This window comes from Panthera leo, chromosome C1 (assembly GCF_018350215.1).
Source record: "Panthera leo isolate Ple1 chromosome C1, P.leo_Ple1_pat1.1, whole genome shotgun sequence".
Classification (NCBI taxonomy): Eukaryota; Metazoa; Chordata; class Mammalia; order Carnivora; family Felidae; genus Panthera; species Panthera leo.
The window spans coordinates 41,980,329-41,998,293 of NC_056686.1; the positions used below are offsets into that span (position 1 = coordinate 41,980,329).

Sequence of the window (17,965 nt, forward strand, 5' to 3'; positions counted from 1 at the left end):
GCTCCACACTGACTGTGGAGCCTACTGGGGATTCTCTCTCTCTACTCCCCCCACCCCACTCTCTCTCTCAAAATAAATTTAAAACAAATAATAATAATAAAATAGCCTCAAAAAGAATAAAATACTTAGAAATTAACTTAACCAAAGAGATGAATGACTTTGTACACTGAAAACAATAAAACACTTAAAGAAATAAAAGACATGAATAAACAGAAAGACATCCCATGTTCATGGACTGGCAGGCTTAATATTGTTAAGATGATATCAATACTACTCAAAGTAATCTACAGATTCAATACAATCCCGTTAAAATGGGATTGATTTTTTTTGCAAAAATAGGAAAATTAATCCTAAAATTCACATAGCATCTCAAGGGACCCTAAACAGCCAAAACAATCTTTAAAAAGAACGAAGTTACAGAATCCACATTTCCTGACTTTGAAACTTACCCTAAGAGTCACAGTAACCAAGACAGTATGGTACTGGTATAAAGACAGATGTATAGGTCAACAGAATAAAACACACAGCCCAGAAATAGATACTCATATATATAGCCAAATGATTTTTAATAAGGGTGTCAAGACTGTCCAATGGCAAATGGACTGGCTTTTCAACAAATCATGCTAGGAAAACTGGACATCCATATGCAGTATAGACCCTTATCTTATACCAATATACAAAAATTAGCTCAAAATGGATCAAAGACCTAAATGTAAGAGAAAAATTATAAAACTCTTAGAAGAAAACAGAAAAGTTTCATGACACTAGATATGGCAATGATTTATTGGATATGAAACATAAAAAAACACACAGACAAAAAAAAGAAAAATTAGACAAATTGGAATTTATGAAAATCAAACTTCAGTGCATCAAACAACACAATTAACAGAGTAAAAGGCAACCCACAGAATAGGAGAAAATATTTGCAAATCACATATATGATAAGGGATTAATATCCAGAACATATAAAGACCTCCTAAAACTTAACAAGAAAACTACCCAATTCAAAAGTGGTCAAAGGACTTGAATAGACATTTCTCCAAAGAAGATATACAAATGGGCAGTAAGTACACAAAAAGGTGTTCAACCTCAGTAATCATTAGGAAAATGGAAATAAAAAGGACAATGAAATATCAATTCACATACAGTAAGATAACTATTACAAAACAGAAAAAAACAAAAGTTTTGTGAATATAGAGAAATTGAACCCTTGGGCATTGCTAGTAGGAATCTAAAATGGTGTAGCCACTGTAGAAAATAGTATGGCAGTTCCTCAAAAAATTTAACATGTATTTACCATTTGATCCAGCAATTCCACTTCTGGGTATTCACAAATGAAATGAAAGTAGGGATTCGAACAAGTATTTCCTCTACCAGTGTTCATACCAGTATCATTCACAATACCCAAAAAGTAGAAATGACCCAAATATGAATAAATGGATGGATGAATGGATACACAAAACATGGTACTATGGACTACTATTCAACATTAACAGGAAGGAAATCTAATACATACTACATTATGGTTGAACCTTTAAGATAAAATACTAAGTGAAATTTGCAGAAAAGGACAAACATTGTAGGATTCCACTTATATGAGGTACCTACAATAGCTAGCCAAGTACACAGAGACAAAACCAGGGGCAAAGGGAAGAGGGGAATGAAGAGTTACTGTATAATGGGTACAGAGTTTTAATATGGGATGATAAAAAGTTCTACAGATGCATAGTGCAGATGGTTGTACAATCATGTGAATGTACTTAATGTCACTGAACTGTACACTTAAAAATGGAAAAAATAATAAATTTTATGTCATATATATTTTACTGCAATAAAAATCATTTTTTAAAACCTTCAATGGCACACACAAAAAAACAAAACACCTTCAAGGGCACCAATAAGATAATGCCCCATCCTTTTAATAAGGAATTCACAGCAATTTAGTTTCAGCTTGCCTTTTTAAGCCCTCCTCCAACCATTCCTCCTACTTCTGCTAAAATTTTAGGCAATATCCATAGTTAAATAGTTACCAGCCATAAAATACTATATGTGCTATTGGGCCTCCAGGTCTTTACTTTCTGTCTCTATTCTTCCTATTTTCCTGATCATTCTCCAGTCTATTGGTTGCTCTTCTTCTACTAGTCCCTTAAACATTTGTATTCTTTGATCTTCTCTCCTGATTCCTTTGGGTTATCTCACCCACACCCATGATTTCAATATGCTAAAGATTACCAAATCTGAATTTGTAGCTCCTATTATAAATTCCAGATCATTAGATTCAACTTATTGGTGGACATCTCTAATTGAAATACCCTGCAAGTGTTTCAAATTCAGTATATTCAAAAACTTTTTTTTTGTATTTCCTGAGTAAATGGCACCACAGCCTATAATAACACCTCAAATCAAATACCTTATGATCACTCTAGACATCCTAGGCCTCCACCTCCACAATTTTACAAGAGACATAAGTCTCTTGAAGTTCTAACCTCAACTCCATTCTATCTACTCCTTCTTATCAAATGTTCATCATTGCCTAACTGGATTATCATGAGAGTAACTGGTCTCCCCAAACCTAGACCTTTCAAAAGATTCTTTTTTTTTTTTTTTTTTTTTTTCATTTACTTCCAAATTAGTATATAGTGCAACAATGATTTCAGGAGTAGATTCCTTAGTGCCCCTTACCCATTTAGCCCATTCCCCCTCCCACAACCCCTCCAGTAACCCTCAGTTTGTTCTCCATATTTATGAGTCTCTTCTGTTTTGTCCCCCTCCCTGTTTTTATATTATTTTTGTTTCCCTTCCCTTATGTTCATCTGTTTTGTCCCTTAAAGTCCTTATATGAGTGAAGTCATATGATGTTTGTATTTCTCTAATTTCACTTAGCCTAATACCCTCCAGTTCTATCCATGTAGTTGCAAATGGCAAGATTTCATTCTTTTTGATTGCGGAGTAATACTCCATTGTATATATATACCACATCTTCTTTATCCATTCATCCATCGAGGGACATTTGGGCTCTTTCCATACTTTGGCTATTGTTGACAGTGCTGCTATAAACATGGGGGTGCATGTGTCCCTTCAAAACAGCACACCTGTATCCCTTGGATAAATACCTAGTAGTGCAATTGCTGGGTCGTAGGGTAGTTCTATTTTGATTTTTTTGAGGAACCTCCATACTGTTTTCCAAGGTGGCCGCACCAGCTTGCATTCCCACCAACAATGCAAAAGAGATCCTCTTTCTCCGCATCCTCGCCAACATCTGTTGTTGCCTGAATTGTTAATGTTAGCCATTCTGACAGGTGTCAAGTGGTTCAAAAGATTCTTTCACACTTGAGTATGAAAGAGTGAGTTTGCAAAATACATGTCATTAAGCTCCATAAACCTCAAAATAAAATTCAAACAGTGTAAGTATACATATTCATTCATGATCAGGCTTTTGCCTAGCTGTCCAATTATCCATATATTTCATCCTCTCCTTTGTGTGCTTCAGTTATGCTAAACTACTAGTTGTTGCCTGAACACACTCTGCCATTTCTTGCCTCAAACCAACCCTCCACGTGATGGTTTCTCTTCCATAAAGATACATTCTCATTTCTACATTTGGCTAACATTATTAAGAACCAGGATCATATTCTCTATTCACCTTTTCTGACTCACTACACAAACTGTTACATAAGTCCCAATCTGCTGTCATACCATATTCTAAAAACCATCTACTATGATACTTAACCACATTCTTTCTCAATCAACCATTTGCTTATATGCCCGCAAACTCCTTATGTTCACAGGTTATGGAGCTGTACTTCTTTTTACATTTCCGTAGCAGCAGTACCTAAAGCAGAAGCTGAAGGTACACAATAAATTCTTTATAAATTAAAAAAAAATCTATATTAGTCTTTTTACTGGAAAATATAGTTCAATTATCTTTTTGGATATGCATAAAATTAGTATGATTGAGCTTTTTAATCTGTTTTTCCTGACACCATCAAGCCTTGTGCCCTACCCCAAGTCTGCCCATTCTTTGGGATGGAGGGTTTTTCATTATCTTATTCAATCTTTCTACCTCTAATAGTTCAGAGGTTATACTTTTTTGCTACTTATAAAATGTATACCCTAGGTATTTCAACATGGATACTTAACCTAACAATATCTAAAACAAACCAGTATCTTTTATTCTCCTCCAAACCAGAAAATCTTTTGAAAGTTTTAATTTGGATAACCCTCTCGAAATTTACAGCCTATTATTGTTAGTATTTTAGTACTAGCCTGCATTTTTCTCCATGACAAACTGAATGCTATTGTTGTTGTTGTTGTTGTTGTTGTTGTTGTTACTGTCATTTTATTCAACCGATGTATCTTTAACTCTCCAATCCTTCTTCCAACTCTCTTATTTCCTCAAAGATCATTTTTAGTCTAAAATACAGCCTTTAGAACTTCCTTTACTGAGGGTCTTTTAGAGGTTAACTCACTTCTTTTATCCATCAATATATTCTGTGCTTAGTATTGTTAGATATTGTTAAGATATTGTGCTAAGATATTGTTAGATACACCTTTATGGGTGACCCCACCTTTTCTTTTTGACTGCTTTTATAAACAGTACTTTACTGAAATATAATTGACATAAACAGCACAAATATAAAGTTTACAATTTGGCTGATATCTGACATACATATACCACCATAAAACCATCACTGTAGTCAACGTAATAAATGTATCAATCACACATAAAAATTCCTTCATATCCCTTTGTGACCACTCTCCCACCCCTTTACACACATACTTGGGCAACCAATGACCTGCTTTTGACAACTACAGTTTAGTTTGCATTTTCTAGAGTTTTACATAAATGGAATCACACAATACATACTCATTTTTATCTGGCTTCTTTCACTCATGTTAATTATGTTAAGATTCATCTGTGTTGTATATATCAACAGATCATTCCTTTTTATGCCAAACAGTAACATGGTATGAATATATACCACAATTTGTATATCCTTTCACCTACCTACTCATGTACATTTGGCTTCTCTGCATTTTTTGGCTAATAATTGCATATAAAGCTGCCATGAACATTAGTATACAAGTATTCGTACAGACATATGCTTTCACTTCTACTGGGTAAATACATAGTAATAGAATAGCTGATAGTGTATTAGGTGTATGTTTAACTTCTTTCAAACTGCTGAAGTGTTTTCAAAAGTGGATGTACTACCACATGATCCAACAATTCCACTTCTGGGTACTTACCCAAAGGAAACAAAAACACTACCTCAAAAAGATATTGTACCTCCTCATGTTCACTGCAGCATTACTTCTAATAGCCAATACATGGAAACAACCTAAGTACCCATGAATGGATGAATGAAAAATGTGATAGACAGATATAGATATATACTTCCCATTGTGTATGTGTGTATATATACAACAGAAATTACTCAGCCAAAAAAAGAAAGACATTTATAACAGGGATGGATGCTGAGGTCATTATGTTAAGTGAAATAAGACAGAGAAAGAAATGCTACATGATCTCACTTATACGTGGAATCTAAAAAACACAAACTGAACTCATAAATACAGAGAACTGATTGGTCGGGATGAGCAAGATGGGTGAAAGTGATTAGATGGTACAAACTTTCAGTTATAAAATAAATAAATCTTAGGAATGTAATGTACAGCATGGTGACCACAATTAGTAATAATGCATTGTATATTTGAAAGTTGCTAAGAGAGTCAATCTTAAAAGTTCTCACCTCAAGACAAAAAATTTATTATGTGTGGTGCTGTACAACCAGACTTATTGTGATCATTTTGCAAAATGTATAGTGAATCATTATGCTGTCTACCTAAAACTATGTATCTCAATTAAATCTCAATTATATCTCAATTAAAAAATTACTGAAAATAACTAAAAGTTTTTAAAAAGTGCAAGTACTACTTTACATTTCCATCAGTACTGTTTGTGACTTACAGTTCGGTGTCCACATCCTTGACAAACCTTGGTACAGTTATTTTTTTTTTATTTTTAGCTATTCTTGTATTGATTTCCCTAATGTAAAGATACAGAACGTTGAACATCTTTTCATGTGTTTGATATCTGTATATCTTTTGTAATGAAGTGTCAACTCCAATCTTCTGCCCATACTTTTATTGGACTGTTTATTACTGAGGTTTTTAATTTTTTTATTGAAGTATAATTAACATACAATGTTGTATTAGTTTCAGATACACAATATAATGATTCAACAATTTTATACATTTCTCAGTGCTCATTATGCTTATTAGTGAGCTTTCAAAGTTGTTTCTACCTTCTACATATAAATTATTGCCAGATACATGATTTGCAAGTATTTTCTCCCAGTTTGTAGCTAATAATCATCATTTTTTGAATAGTATCTTCCAAGGAACTGAAGTTTGCAATTTTGAGGAAGTCTCATTAATTTTTTGTGTCCTTTAGTGTCATTTTTTTTAAAATTGTGACTAACCCAAGGTTATAAACATTTTTTCCTATAGTTTCTTCTGGGAATTTTATGCTTTTAGGTTTTACATTTAGGTCTGTTATTCATTTTGAGTAATTTTTTTATACAGTACAAATTACGGATCTAATTATTCTAGAGCCATACATTTAGAAGACTTATCATTTCTCCACTGAATTGCTTTTGAACGTCAAAAATCAGTTGTTCACACATGTGTGGGCCTATTTCTAGACTCACCATTCTGTTCCACTGATCTATTAGTCCACTTGATCCAGTACCACACTGTCTTGATTATTGTGGCTTTGTTAAGTCTGGAAATAAAGTGTATTAGTCCTCCACCTTTGTTCTCTTTCAAGGTTGTTTTGGATCTTCTAGATAGAGCCTTTGTGTTCTCATATGAATTTTAGAATCAGTTTTTCAAATCAGGATTTTGGCTGGGATTATGTTGAATCTATTCATCAGTTTAGAAAGAACTGACAATAATATTAATTCTTCTAACACCCAAACAAGACGATTTCTCCATTTATTTAGCTCTTTGATTTCTCTCAGGAATGTTTTATAGTTTTCTGTACACAAGCTTTGCATATTTTGATGCTATTTTAAATAGGGTTTTTTTTTTAACTTCTAGATTTCACTAAATATTCTACATAAACAATTATATTGTCTATAAATACAGTTTTGCTATTTCTTTTAGAACCTCTAATACAATATTGAATAAAAGTGTTAAGAGTGAACATTATCTTCTTTCTTCTCCAATTTTTTTAATGTCATAAAATATACACCACATAAATTTCACTATCTTAACTGTTTAGGGTACATTTCAGTGACATTAAGTAAATTCATACTGTACAACCATCACTATCATCCATCCACAGACTTTCCATCTTACAAAACTGATACTCTATATCCATTCATGATAACTCCCCATTCCCTCATCTCTGCAAGGTTCTGGCAACCACCATTCTACTTTCTCTATGATTTTGTCTATTCTAAATATCTCAGGTAAATGAATTCATATAGTATTTGTCTTTTTGTTACTGGCTTACTTTATTTAGCATAATGTCCTCAAGATTCATCCATGTTATAGTATATCAGAATTTCCTTCCTTTTCATCACCTATTGTATGTTTATATAACATTTTGCTGACCCATTCATCTACAGATGGACACTTGGGTGGCTTCTATGTTTTAGTCATTATGAATGATGCACTATGAACACAGGTGTACAAATATTTCTTCAAGACCCTGCTTTCAGTTCTTCCAAGCATACACTCAGAAGTGTAACTGCTGGATCATATGGTAATTCTTTTTTTTTTTTTTTAATGTTTATTTATTTATTTTTGAGAGGGAGAGAGCACAAGCAGGGGAGGGACAGAGAAAGAGAGGGAGACACAGAATCTGAAGCAGGCTCCAGACTGATCTGCCAGCACAGAGCCCAACGCAGGGCTCAAAACTCATGAAACATGAGATCATGACCCTGAGCCGAAGTCAGATGCTTGACTGAGACACCCAGGTACCCCAGTAATTCTACCTTTAATTTCTTGAGGAAACACAATACTATTTTCACAAGAGCTATACCATTTTTTTTTAATGTTTTTATTTATTTTTGAGACAGAGTGAGACAGAGCATGGTCAGGGGAGGGGCAGAGAGAGAGGGAGACACAGAATCTGAAGCAGGCTCCAGGCTCTGAGCTGTCAGCACAGAGCCCGACACGGGGCTTGAGCTCATAGACTGTGAGATCATGACCTGAGCTGAAGTCAGACACTTAACTGACTGAGCCACGCAGGCGCCCCAAGCTATACCATTTTCATATCTATCTTTTCTCCTAATCTTAGGGAGACAGTGAGTGTTCAGTCTTTCACCATTAAGTATGATATTAGCTGTATGTTTTTCATAGATGTTCTTTATCACATTGAGGAAGTTCTCTTCTATTCCTAGCTTTGCAGAGCCTGATGCAGGGCTTGAACTCATCAACTTGAGACCTGAGTCGAGATCAAGAGTTGGACGCTTAACCGACTGAGTCACCCAGGAGCCCCTTGCTGAGACTTTTTATAAGAACTTTTTTAAATGCTTTTTCAGCCTCTACTGACATGATCAAATAGTTTTTTTGGTTTGTTAATATGATAAATTACATTCATTGGTTTTCTAAACCAAAACTGCACTCTTGGAATAAAGCCCCACTTGGTCATAATATATTTCTTCCTTAAAATTATTCTTAGATTCAACTTGCTAAAATAATGTTTAGAATTTTTGCATTTATATTCATGAGGGATATAGGGCTTAAGTTTTCTTTTATTGTAATGTCTTTTTCTGGTTTTGGTATCAGAATAACATAGGCCTCATGGACTCAATTAGGAAGCCATACTCTTCTTCAGTGTTCTGGAATATGTGTACTGGCACACAAATTATCAATTATCCCAGAGCTCAAGGGTGACCTTTTATTTCTTTTTTTCAAGTTTTTTCCTCTTTCTATTTCATTTTGGATGGCCTCCATTATCGTATGTTCAAGTTCACTTTTTCTTTTGCAACGTCTGATCTGCCATTAGTCCTACCCAGTGTAGTTTTCATCTTAGACCCTGTAGTTTTCATTACTATAAATTCAACTGTAATCTTTTTTATATCTTCCAAGTCTCTATTTAATTTTTGGAATATCAGGAATATAGTTAACTGCCTTGATGTCTTCCTCTGCTAATTCTCGAGTCAATTTAATCAGTTTTTCCCCTCATCATGGTTTGTGTTCTCCTGCTTCACTGTATGCCTGATAATCTTTGAATGCCAATGTGAACTTTTTTTGTGGTGATGGATATACTGTGTTTCTATAAACATTCTCAACCTTTGGTCTGAAACACTGGAAACTGTACTTTTGGGTCTTGTCTTTTAAATACTTTAGTCAGGATCAGACTGCATTTAGTTTAGGGTTATATACTCCCCACTCCTGAAACAAAATCTTTCTACATACTCCACCCAATGCCCATGAAGGTTTTCCAGTCTGGATAGTGGCAAGGTACTTACTATTCAAAGCCCTATGTGAGCATCAAGCACTGTTTGAATTCCATCAGATGATTCTTTCCCTGGCTCTAGGCAGCTTTCTCACATGCATGTACCAATCAGTACTGTGTTGAATACTCTGAGGGGACTGTCTTTACACCTATGGATTTCTTTCTTTTTTTTTTCTTTTTTTTCAAGTTTATTTATTTATTTTGAGAGAAAGAGAGAGAGAGCACAAGCAGGGGAGGGGCAAAGAGACGGGGAAAGAATCCTAAGCAGGCTCTGTGCTGTCAGCAGGGCTCGAACTAACAAACTATGAGATCATGACCAAAGCCAAACCCAAGTGGAATGCTTAACTGACTAAGCCACCTGGGCACCCCTTTCTCTTTTTTATTTCTTCAACAAGAAAGCTTTCTCTTTTTTGTTATTCTATCCTACAAACTCTGGCCACCCTGGATTCCCTGGACTAAAGTTCATCTCACCTCTGGGAGTTCATTGGGTTCCCCTCCCTATAATGCAGTATGGAAATCAAACTGGAGTAATCATTGGGTTCACCTCATTTGTTTTCCATTCACTGCCTGTCCTTCATTGCTTGAAAACCACTGTTAGCTATTTTTATCCTTTTTTCCCCTTTGGTTATTTCAAGAGTGAGGTAAATCTAGTCCTTTTTATTCCAATTTCAACAAAAGCAGAAGTCCAGTACGACTGTTTTTAAGGTTTGTTTGCTTTTTTGTAATGTTCTAACATTTCCTTATAAAGTATATAATGTGTATTGGCTTTCTTTTTAAGTTTCTTGTTTGGAACTCCCTGAGGTTCCTGGAATTAATGAGTAGCATCATTCAACATTTCTTGAAATTTCTCAGTTATTATCTCCTAAACTACCACTTTGTTCCATTAAGTCTTATGAAGCTCTAATTAAATCAAAATAGGCTAATAAAATCTGAATTTCTTTTCCGAATTTCTGATTTTCTTCAATGCATTCATTTCTTCAAGAAAGATGTACTGAACACCTACTATGTGTCAGACACTGTCCTAAGCAATATAGAAACAAAAATAAGACACTAAACCTACCTGCTAGAATACTGGATATTGAAAGTGTAGAAGAAAAGGAGAGAAAGCAGACATGCACAATACATTCTGATCAAGCTGCTATGCAAGCACAGAAATACCTAATCCAGACTTTTTGGGAAGATCAGGTAAGAGTATTTCTCAGAGAAAATACACCAGCAGAGACTGAGACATAAGTAGATTACATAGTATTAATATTACAACTTTGAAAAGAAAAAATTAAATAGCTAAAATACTAATCATTTTTAAAAACACTATTCATATCTATGTCTATGAAATGTTCAAACAAAAATAACTAACTAAAAAATTATGAATTCCCAAAGTCTAATCATCATAAAGCCCTGCATGGTCTGGACTTCTCTACCTTCACCTCACATCATTTTCATCCTATCTCTCTTTGCCCCAGTCACACTAGACATTTTCAGTTCCTAATATGCCACATCATTTCCTAACTTAGAGAACTTTATTCATACTTTTTTGTGTAAAATGCCCTCAGCTTACTCCTCTGTGCCATTCACATTTCTTTTAAACTACTTCAAAGTTCAACTCAAATGACACTTTCTCAGATAAACTGTCTCTGTTGCAGACTAAGTAAAACATTCTTGTACACTTCCTTAGCACATTTCTCCCTTTAATAAAACGCGTTATACTTAAATTCTTTTTCAGTGTACGCCTTCACCAATACTTTAGAAACTCTGAGGGTAGGAATCACGACTATCTTGTTCACTGCTGCCTAGACCAAGCACATAAAATCTCAATAAATATCAGGTGGACTGACTGTACTTGACAGTTATGTATGTATGTAAGTATGTATGTATTCATTCATGCAGGTTTTATTTTTAAGTTATCTATACACCCAACATGGGGCTCAAATTTACAACCTGGAGATCAAGAGTCACATGCTCTACCAAATAAGACAGCCAGGCGCCCCTCTCTGACAGTTTTAAACTTAGTAATCAACATACTTTAGGATGAAAAGACTGGTCTCTGAAAAGAACCTCCTGACCACCTAAGATAAAGTCAATCACAGTTTTTAATGCTATCATTTTAGTTACTAATATAAGACTGGACAAATGCCTCATTTTTGGTTTCATAAATAAATCTCTGATATAGTTTTACCATTCAAAATATAAATAAAATATTTTGTAAAAAGAACTCACCAAAATATTTTTCTTATGTCGTTTCTCCTTTATATGTTTATGAGCTCCCTGGATGTTTTCAATGTGAATTAAGCAAAGTTTGCATAGATATCGGCAATTGGTATATTCTGGTGAGCGCTGAAAAGTTAAAAAATATATTTTCAGAAAACAGAGAAGTAAATTTTTGACTATATATTTGGATGACATAAATGTAAGTAACAAAAATAGGCATTAAAGGAATAAATTTTTAATAAACAAATCAGTACTTATATACCAAAAAGATAGTTGTCCTTTTCAAAACAGTCACCATAGGCGATTATACACTAATTTCAAACAACATGATAATGTAATATAGTCTTTAGAATCCAATGTAGGATAAAAAAGTCAGTCTTGTTATTTAGTCTTATTCCAATGTTGTCCCAAAAACCAGTTTCAAACTTTGTCTTTTTATTATAAAAAATAAAATCCACCCTCAAATAGGGGATTTCAAAAGAATGAACTGCAAATATGGAAGACAGTTTCAAAAGCTGAGTTCCAAAATCACTCCAATGAATCTCAATCTCATGGGAATAAATGGATACTCTCTTGAGTCAACTATTCTGAAGGGAACAATTCTGACACACAAAATTATCATAGTACTTTAGTCATACTTTATAAATCTACTCTTGAAATAATTTTTAAAAACTTAGTAATTTCAAAGGGCCTGTTATGTGCTAGGCACCATACTAGGTGTTTTCACATATAATTTGTCACTTTAATACCCCTAATAATCCAATTAGATTGGTATTATCTTCATTCTATACATGTGAAAACAAAAGCTCATACAGCTTGTAACTTTCACAAGGATACAACATTAAGTAGGAGATGAATTTAAATTCATGTATATCTGAATCCAAAACCAGCTCTATCCATATTGATTACACAATGAAAAATTATAAACACACAATAAATACACATTGAATTTAAAATGTTATTTCTAGTGCCTTATACTGAAATTGCAACAATGCTTAAATTTTTATCTCAGATCGATCTTCAATAGGCTGCAATTCCTGACAAAAAGATTCTCTCACCCCAAATTTACCAACAATCCTACCAGACTAAAAATAAATACAGCCATCATTTAATGACTCCGCATTTTACTGGCAAAGCAACTAAATCTCAAGAATTAAATAATCTGTCCAAGGCAACAAGCAAAAAGGAAAATTCAGTTCGATAGTCATTTCGATTTGTAGTATAAAAATCCTTTCACCATTTGCAAAGATATGGATGGAGCGAGAGTTATGCTAAGTGAAATAAGTCAGAGAAAGACAAATACCATGTGATTTCACTCATATGTAGAATTTAAGAAACAAAACAAACGAGCAAAGGGGAGAAGGGGGGGGCAAAGCAAGAAACAGATGCTTAACTACAGAGAACAAACTGGTTACCAAAAGAGAAGTGGGTAGGAGGATGGGTTAAATAGGTGATGGAAATTAAGGAGAGCACTTGTGATGAGCACCAAGTGTTGTATGGAAGTGCTGAATCACTATACTTTACACCTGACACTATCATTACACTGTATGTTAACTGGAATTTAAATAAAAACTTAAAGACAAAAAAGAAACCAAAAAAACTCTTTCAAATCTGTCCTTCTTGGGGAATGAATTAAGACCTTGCAGAGACTCCTACCTCTTAGTTTCTAACCACAACTAATACTTAACTCCCTAAATACCTTCTTAGCTCATACTATGTCAGACATTTATCTAGGAGCTGGGGAAATATAAACAAAACAAATTCTCTGTTCTCACAGTTTACATTCTAGTGTACAGAGACATGTAATAAATAAACAAATGCACAAATTAATAGGAATATGGTGTGGGAGTATTAACTACTTTTTTAAAAAAGGGTCCTCACTTAAGACTTTACTGATAAACTTAAAGGAAGTGAAGGACTAAGCTGGGTGGATATTTGATAAGGGACCTGCTAAGCAGAAGGAAATGTTAATGCTAAGGCCCTGGGGCAGGAATATGCTAATATGTTTGAGAAACTGCAAAAAGCCTAGTATATGACTGGCAGAGGGGTAATTGGGGCCAGGTCACAGGGCCCCTTAAAAAGACCCTGGCTTTTATTCCAAGTGTGAGAGGAAGACACTGAAGGTTTTCAAGCAGAGAATTACAAGATCTAATCTACTTTTAAAGGGATCACTTGCCTTCTTCCTAATTCCTTCAAGAACAGAAGCAGGAAGAGCTTATTGCCATTATGAGCATACTGCAACAATCCAGAGGAGAGATGATGTTGACTTGGTTCAAGAAGAGTGGTGAATGTGGCAAGAAGGGTCGATTCAGGAGTCAAAAGCATAAATACAGAACACCTGAAGCTATGAATATTGATGAGGGAGTCATGAAATAACTTATGATACGAGTTTTTCAGTTGTAAAATATTAGCGGACAAGGACTTGTCTGGATTTTTTTATAAGAAAAATTTGTTGTAACACTGAACGGGGAGTCAGAAAGCTTGAGATGACATCTCAATTGACCTTGGATAAATCTCTAACACTGAAAACTGCTTCTATCATCTTAGAATGTAATAATAAAAATTGCTCTCCTTGGTAAATTCAATTCTACAAATAGCTGATCTTTATTTAGTGGTTACTACATACCAGGCACTATGCCAAGAACTTTACTTGTATTACTGTATTTAGCCCTCCTAACAGCCAATGAGCTGTTATTTTTTTATCAACTCTATTCTAATGATGAAGAAACTGAGGTTTAAAGAAGTTAAATAACTTATCCAATGTTACCCAACCAGTAAGTGGCAGAGATAGACCCCATGACTCCGAAACCCATACACTTTAATCACTAAGCAAACTACCTCCAATTATTGGCTAACTCCTATGTGCAAGGCAATATATTAAGTACAACAGGAAATAGGACAAAAATGTTCTATCATGAAGCTTCTAGTTTCACAGGAGAAACAAATAAAAAATGTTTTAAAATTCCTTTATTATAGTTATATTTTATTTTGCCATTAAACACACACACTAATAAACCTTTTTCTGGGCATGGAAATTCTAGTCAACGATACTAGTCAACTAGTATTTCCTAGTCAACATTTCACACTCACTATGGGGAAATTTACCCTTCTGATCTAAGAGCTTGGATTCACTCCTTCTTTGGTACAGTTTAAAAATCTACATCTTTACTCCTCAATCAGATAATCTATGGGTATAGTGTGAACCAAAGGACCTGATGAAATCAAAAGCAAGTAAAGAATATTCTTAATGGGGGCGCCTGGGTGGCTCAGTGGGTTACGTGTCCGACTTTGGCTCAGGTCATGATCTCACGGTCCATGGGTTCGAGCCCCGCGTCGGGCTCTGTGCTGACAGCTCAGAGCCTGGAGCCTGTTTCGGATTCTGTGTCTCCCTCTCTCTCTGACCCTCCCCCGTTCGTGCTGTGTCTCTCTCTGTCTCAAAAATAAATAAACGTTAAAAAAAAAAAATTAAAAAAAAAAAGAATATTCTTAATGAATGTCTAAAGCTGGTAAAAAAAAAAAAAAAAAGGTTAACTAAGAGTACACTCTACAACTGGGGCACCTGGTTGGCTCAGCTGTGCTGACAGCTCAGCGCCTAGAGCCTGCTTCAGATTCTGTGTCTCCCTCTCTCTCTGCTCCTACTCTTCCCCTGCTCATGCTTGGTCTCTCTGTCTCTCTCAAAAATAAACAAAACATTAAAAAAAAAAAGTACACTCAATTGAAAACGAGAGGTTTTGGAGGACAAAGAGGTGCCAGGAAGAAAAGAGATTACAGACATCTATGCTGGTACTGGCACACTCATTTTATATAATTATTGCCTAAATTCAAATAAACAAATTCAAACAACAAATAATACGTCTTCCACACTTCCAAGCTTTTCTTTTACCCCAGGCCATCCTTTCCCACCACCATCAAATATCCATTCTACCCCAACTTCTTCCTTCTCCCAAGAATTGATCTTTCCTGCTTCATATCTTACCCCATCCAGTCCCCAACTTGTCTTAAAAACACATCTTTCACATTTCCTTTATATATGCCATATAATATTCACCTATATCAGCCTTCCCCAATTCACCAAGTCAATTCCTAACTACTCCTTCAGACTCCATTCCAATGTTACCTCTTTATAAAGCATTCAAGCTGGTCGCTCTTTTAAGATCCCATTTTCAAACAACAGTGTTACTATTACTGTTATTTGCTTACATGTTTTTCTCTAATCAGTAAACTCCTAGAGGAGAAGCATCATGTTTTTAAAAATGCCACACACGTCCAGTTCAACTTTTTATCACCAGATCATGGTACATGAAAAGCACTCAGTATTTATCTTAACAATACACAGATCCAGAATAGCACTAATTCCAGACTTAGGGAAAAGAAAATGATAGGAAAGAGAGGACTAAGTAAAATAGCAAATTGCAAAAGACTTCCTTCTAACTAGCTTGGGAGACTAGCTAGTACAGAACCTAAATTCTCTTCTACATTATGGGCCCCAACACCCTTAATATTCCTTTCTATTTTCAGAGGGTGACTACTCTGTCCTATTAATAACCCAGGATCGCCTTCTTCAATTTAGATATGACCTCATTTTTCTAAACTCTACAAAATTATACCATTTCTTTCTTTCCTTTCTTATTTATCAAGAATGATTACCTATTTCCTTGTATACATATTCACAAATATCCCAAATATCTATTTATGAACAGATTGATTTATGATTCTTTCCTTCAATACCTAGCAGTGTTTTTATTAAGGCTAGGAATGTTTATTTCTAGATTAAAAAATTAATTAGTACTCAGGAACAAGATACAAATGGCTACAACAGTTCCTAATACACTGGAGATACTCAGTAAATTTGGGAGAAAAAAGAGGAAAAGGTAGAAAACCAACGAAAAAGGGTTAAAGTGTAATACATCATATAGTATTTACTGATTTATTTATCATTCCAAATGGACTGTTCACTTCTAATTCATAAACTGCCACTTTCACCAATATATCCCCAGTGCCTAGCATAGTACCTAGAAAGTAACAAGCACTCCGTATCTATTGATAAGTGAATAAATCAAGGGTCAACAAACTTCTTCTGTAAAGGGACGAAGTAATACTTTGGTAAATATTTTACTTTGGTAAATATTTTGGTAAATATTTACTTTGGTAAATAATGAATATTTTATGCTTTGATAAATAATAAATATTTTATGCTTTGCAAGCTATATGCTCTCTAGAGCAACTACTCAATGCAACTCTGCCATGGTAGCATGAAAGCAGCCATAGACAATAGGTAAACAAATGGGCATGGCTGTGTACCAATAAAACTTTGTTTATAAAAACAAGGAGTAGGGGTTTTTTTAATCACAATTTAAAAAACACAAAACTCACCAACCAAAAAGCAAAAAAAAGAGGATAACCCCATAGTTTGTTGACCCCTGGAATGAGAATGAATGAAGTCAGATTCACAGATATAAGGATTTACTGAACAAAGGGAGAGAAGAAAGAAGGAAAGAGGGAAGTTAGGAAAAATGAAAGCTATCTCTGCCTTAGCAATAAAAGAAAAAAAAAAAAAGAGCTGTACTTGGCAAAGAAAAGTTATGAAACATGCATCTTCCTCCAAACAACTAAAATGACATAGTATACTTTTTCAAGTCGAAAGATGTGATCTCTTTCTAAGCGTTCTTCTGCTTGTTTCAAGCCTAGCCTCTGCTCAGGTGTCAATGCAGATTCATCTATCACAGTAGCATTTTCTAAATAGTCCATCTCTGAAGAATTTTCTTTATTAGATTCATCATTCTTCATTTTACCTGGAAAAGGAAGCAACCACTTAGTTACCATCAGCAGAACTGAGAAATTTAAAAAAAATTTAATGGAAAACATTCAATTTCTGCACATACAGAAAAAAGATTCTTTCCTTATACATTCCTTAGTTGTACAAGTTGGTATACTTATGTAAGATTGAAGTAAGAGATATACATGGTATCAGAATTCACAAAGAAAAATCTATGTCATGGGTCAAATGCCTATCTTGTTCTTCCAACCTATCAAGAGAGACAAATCTAACTGACACTCTCTGCAGAAGGCTAACACACTATAACCATCTTGCAAAATGTCTGAAGCATGATAAAAAGCTATTTGAAGTCCCAAAGATTAATCACTAAAATCAGTTTAGTGACTTCATCAATATACACTAGCAGCCAAAATAACATACATACTCTAGACCACAAACCCACACCAAGCTCCTCCCTCTTTGCTTTCACTGAACTCATGGATATCTCTACCACATCAATATTTCTT

The 17,965-nt window shown here is 34.5% G+C and overlaps 1 protein-coding gene across 4 annotated transcripts in view; it reads right to left on the minus strand.

The window, feature by feature from the left end:
• TUT4 (terminal uridylyl transferase 4) overlaps positions 1–17,965 on the minus strand; it is a 109,480-nt gene that overhangs the window by 80,826 nt on the left and 10,689 nt on the right. For all 4 annotated transcript variants that reach the window (XM_042951303.1, XM_042951306.1, XM_042951305.1 and 1 more), the window contains exons 4-5: positions 17,312–17,475; positions 11,693–11,809 (exon numbers count right to left, since the gene is read on the minus strand). In XM_042951303.1, the coding sequence (XP_042807237.1) occupies positions 11,693–11,809; positions 17,312–17,475 (281 nt within the window). The remainder of the gene's footprint in view (positions 1–11,692; positions 11,810–17,311; positions 17,476–17,965) is intronic.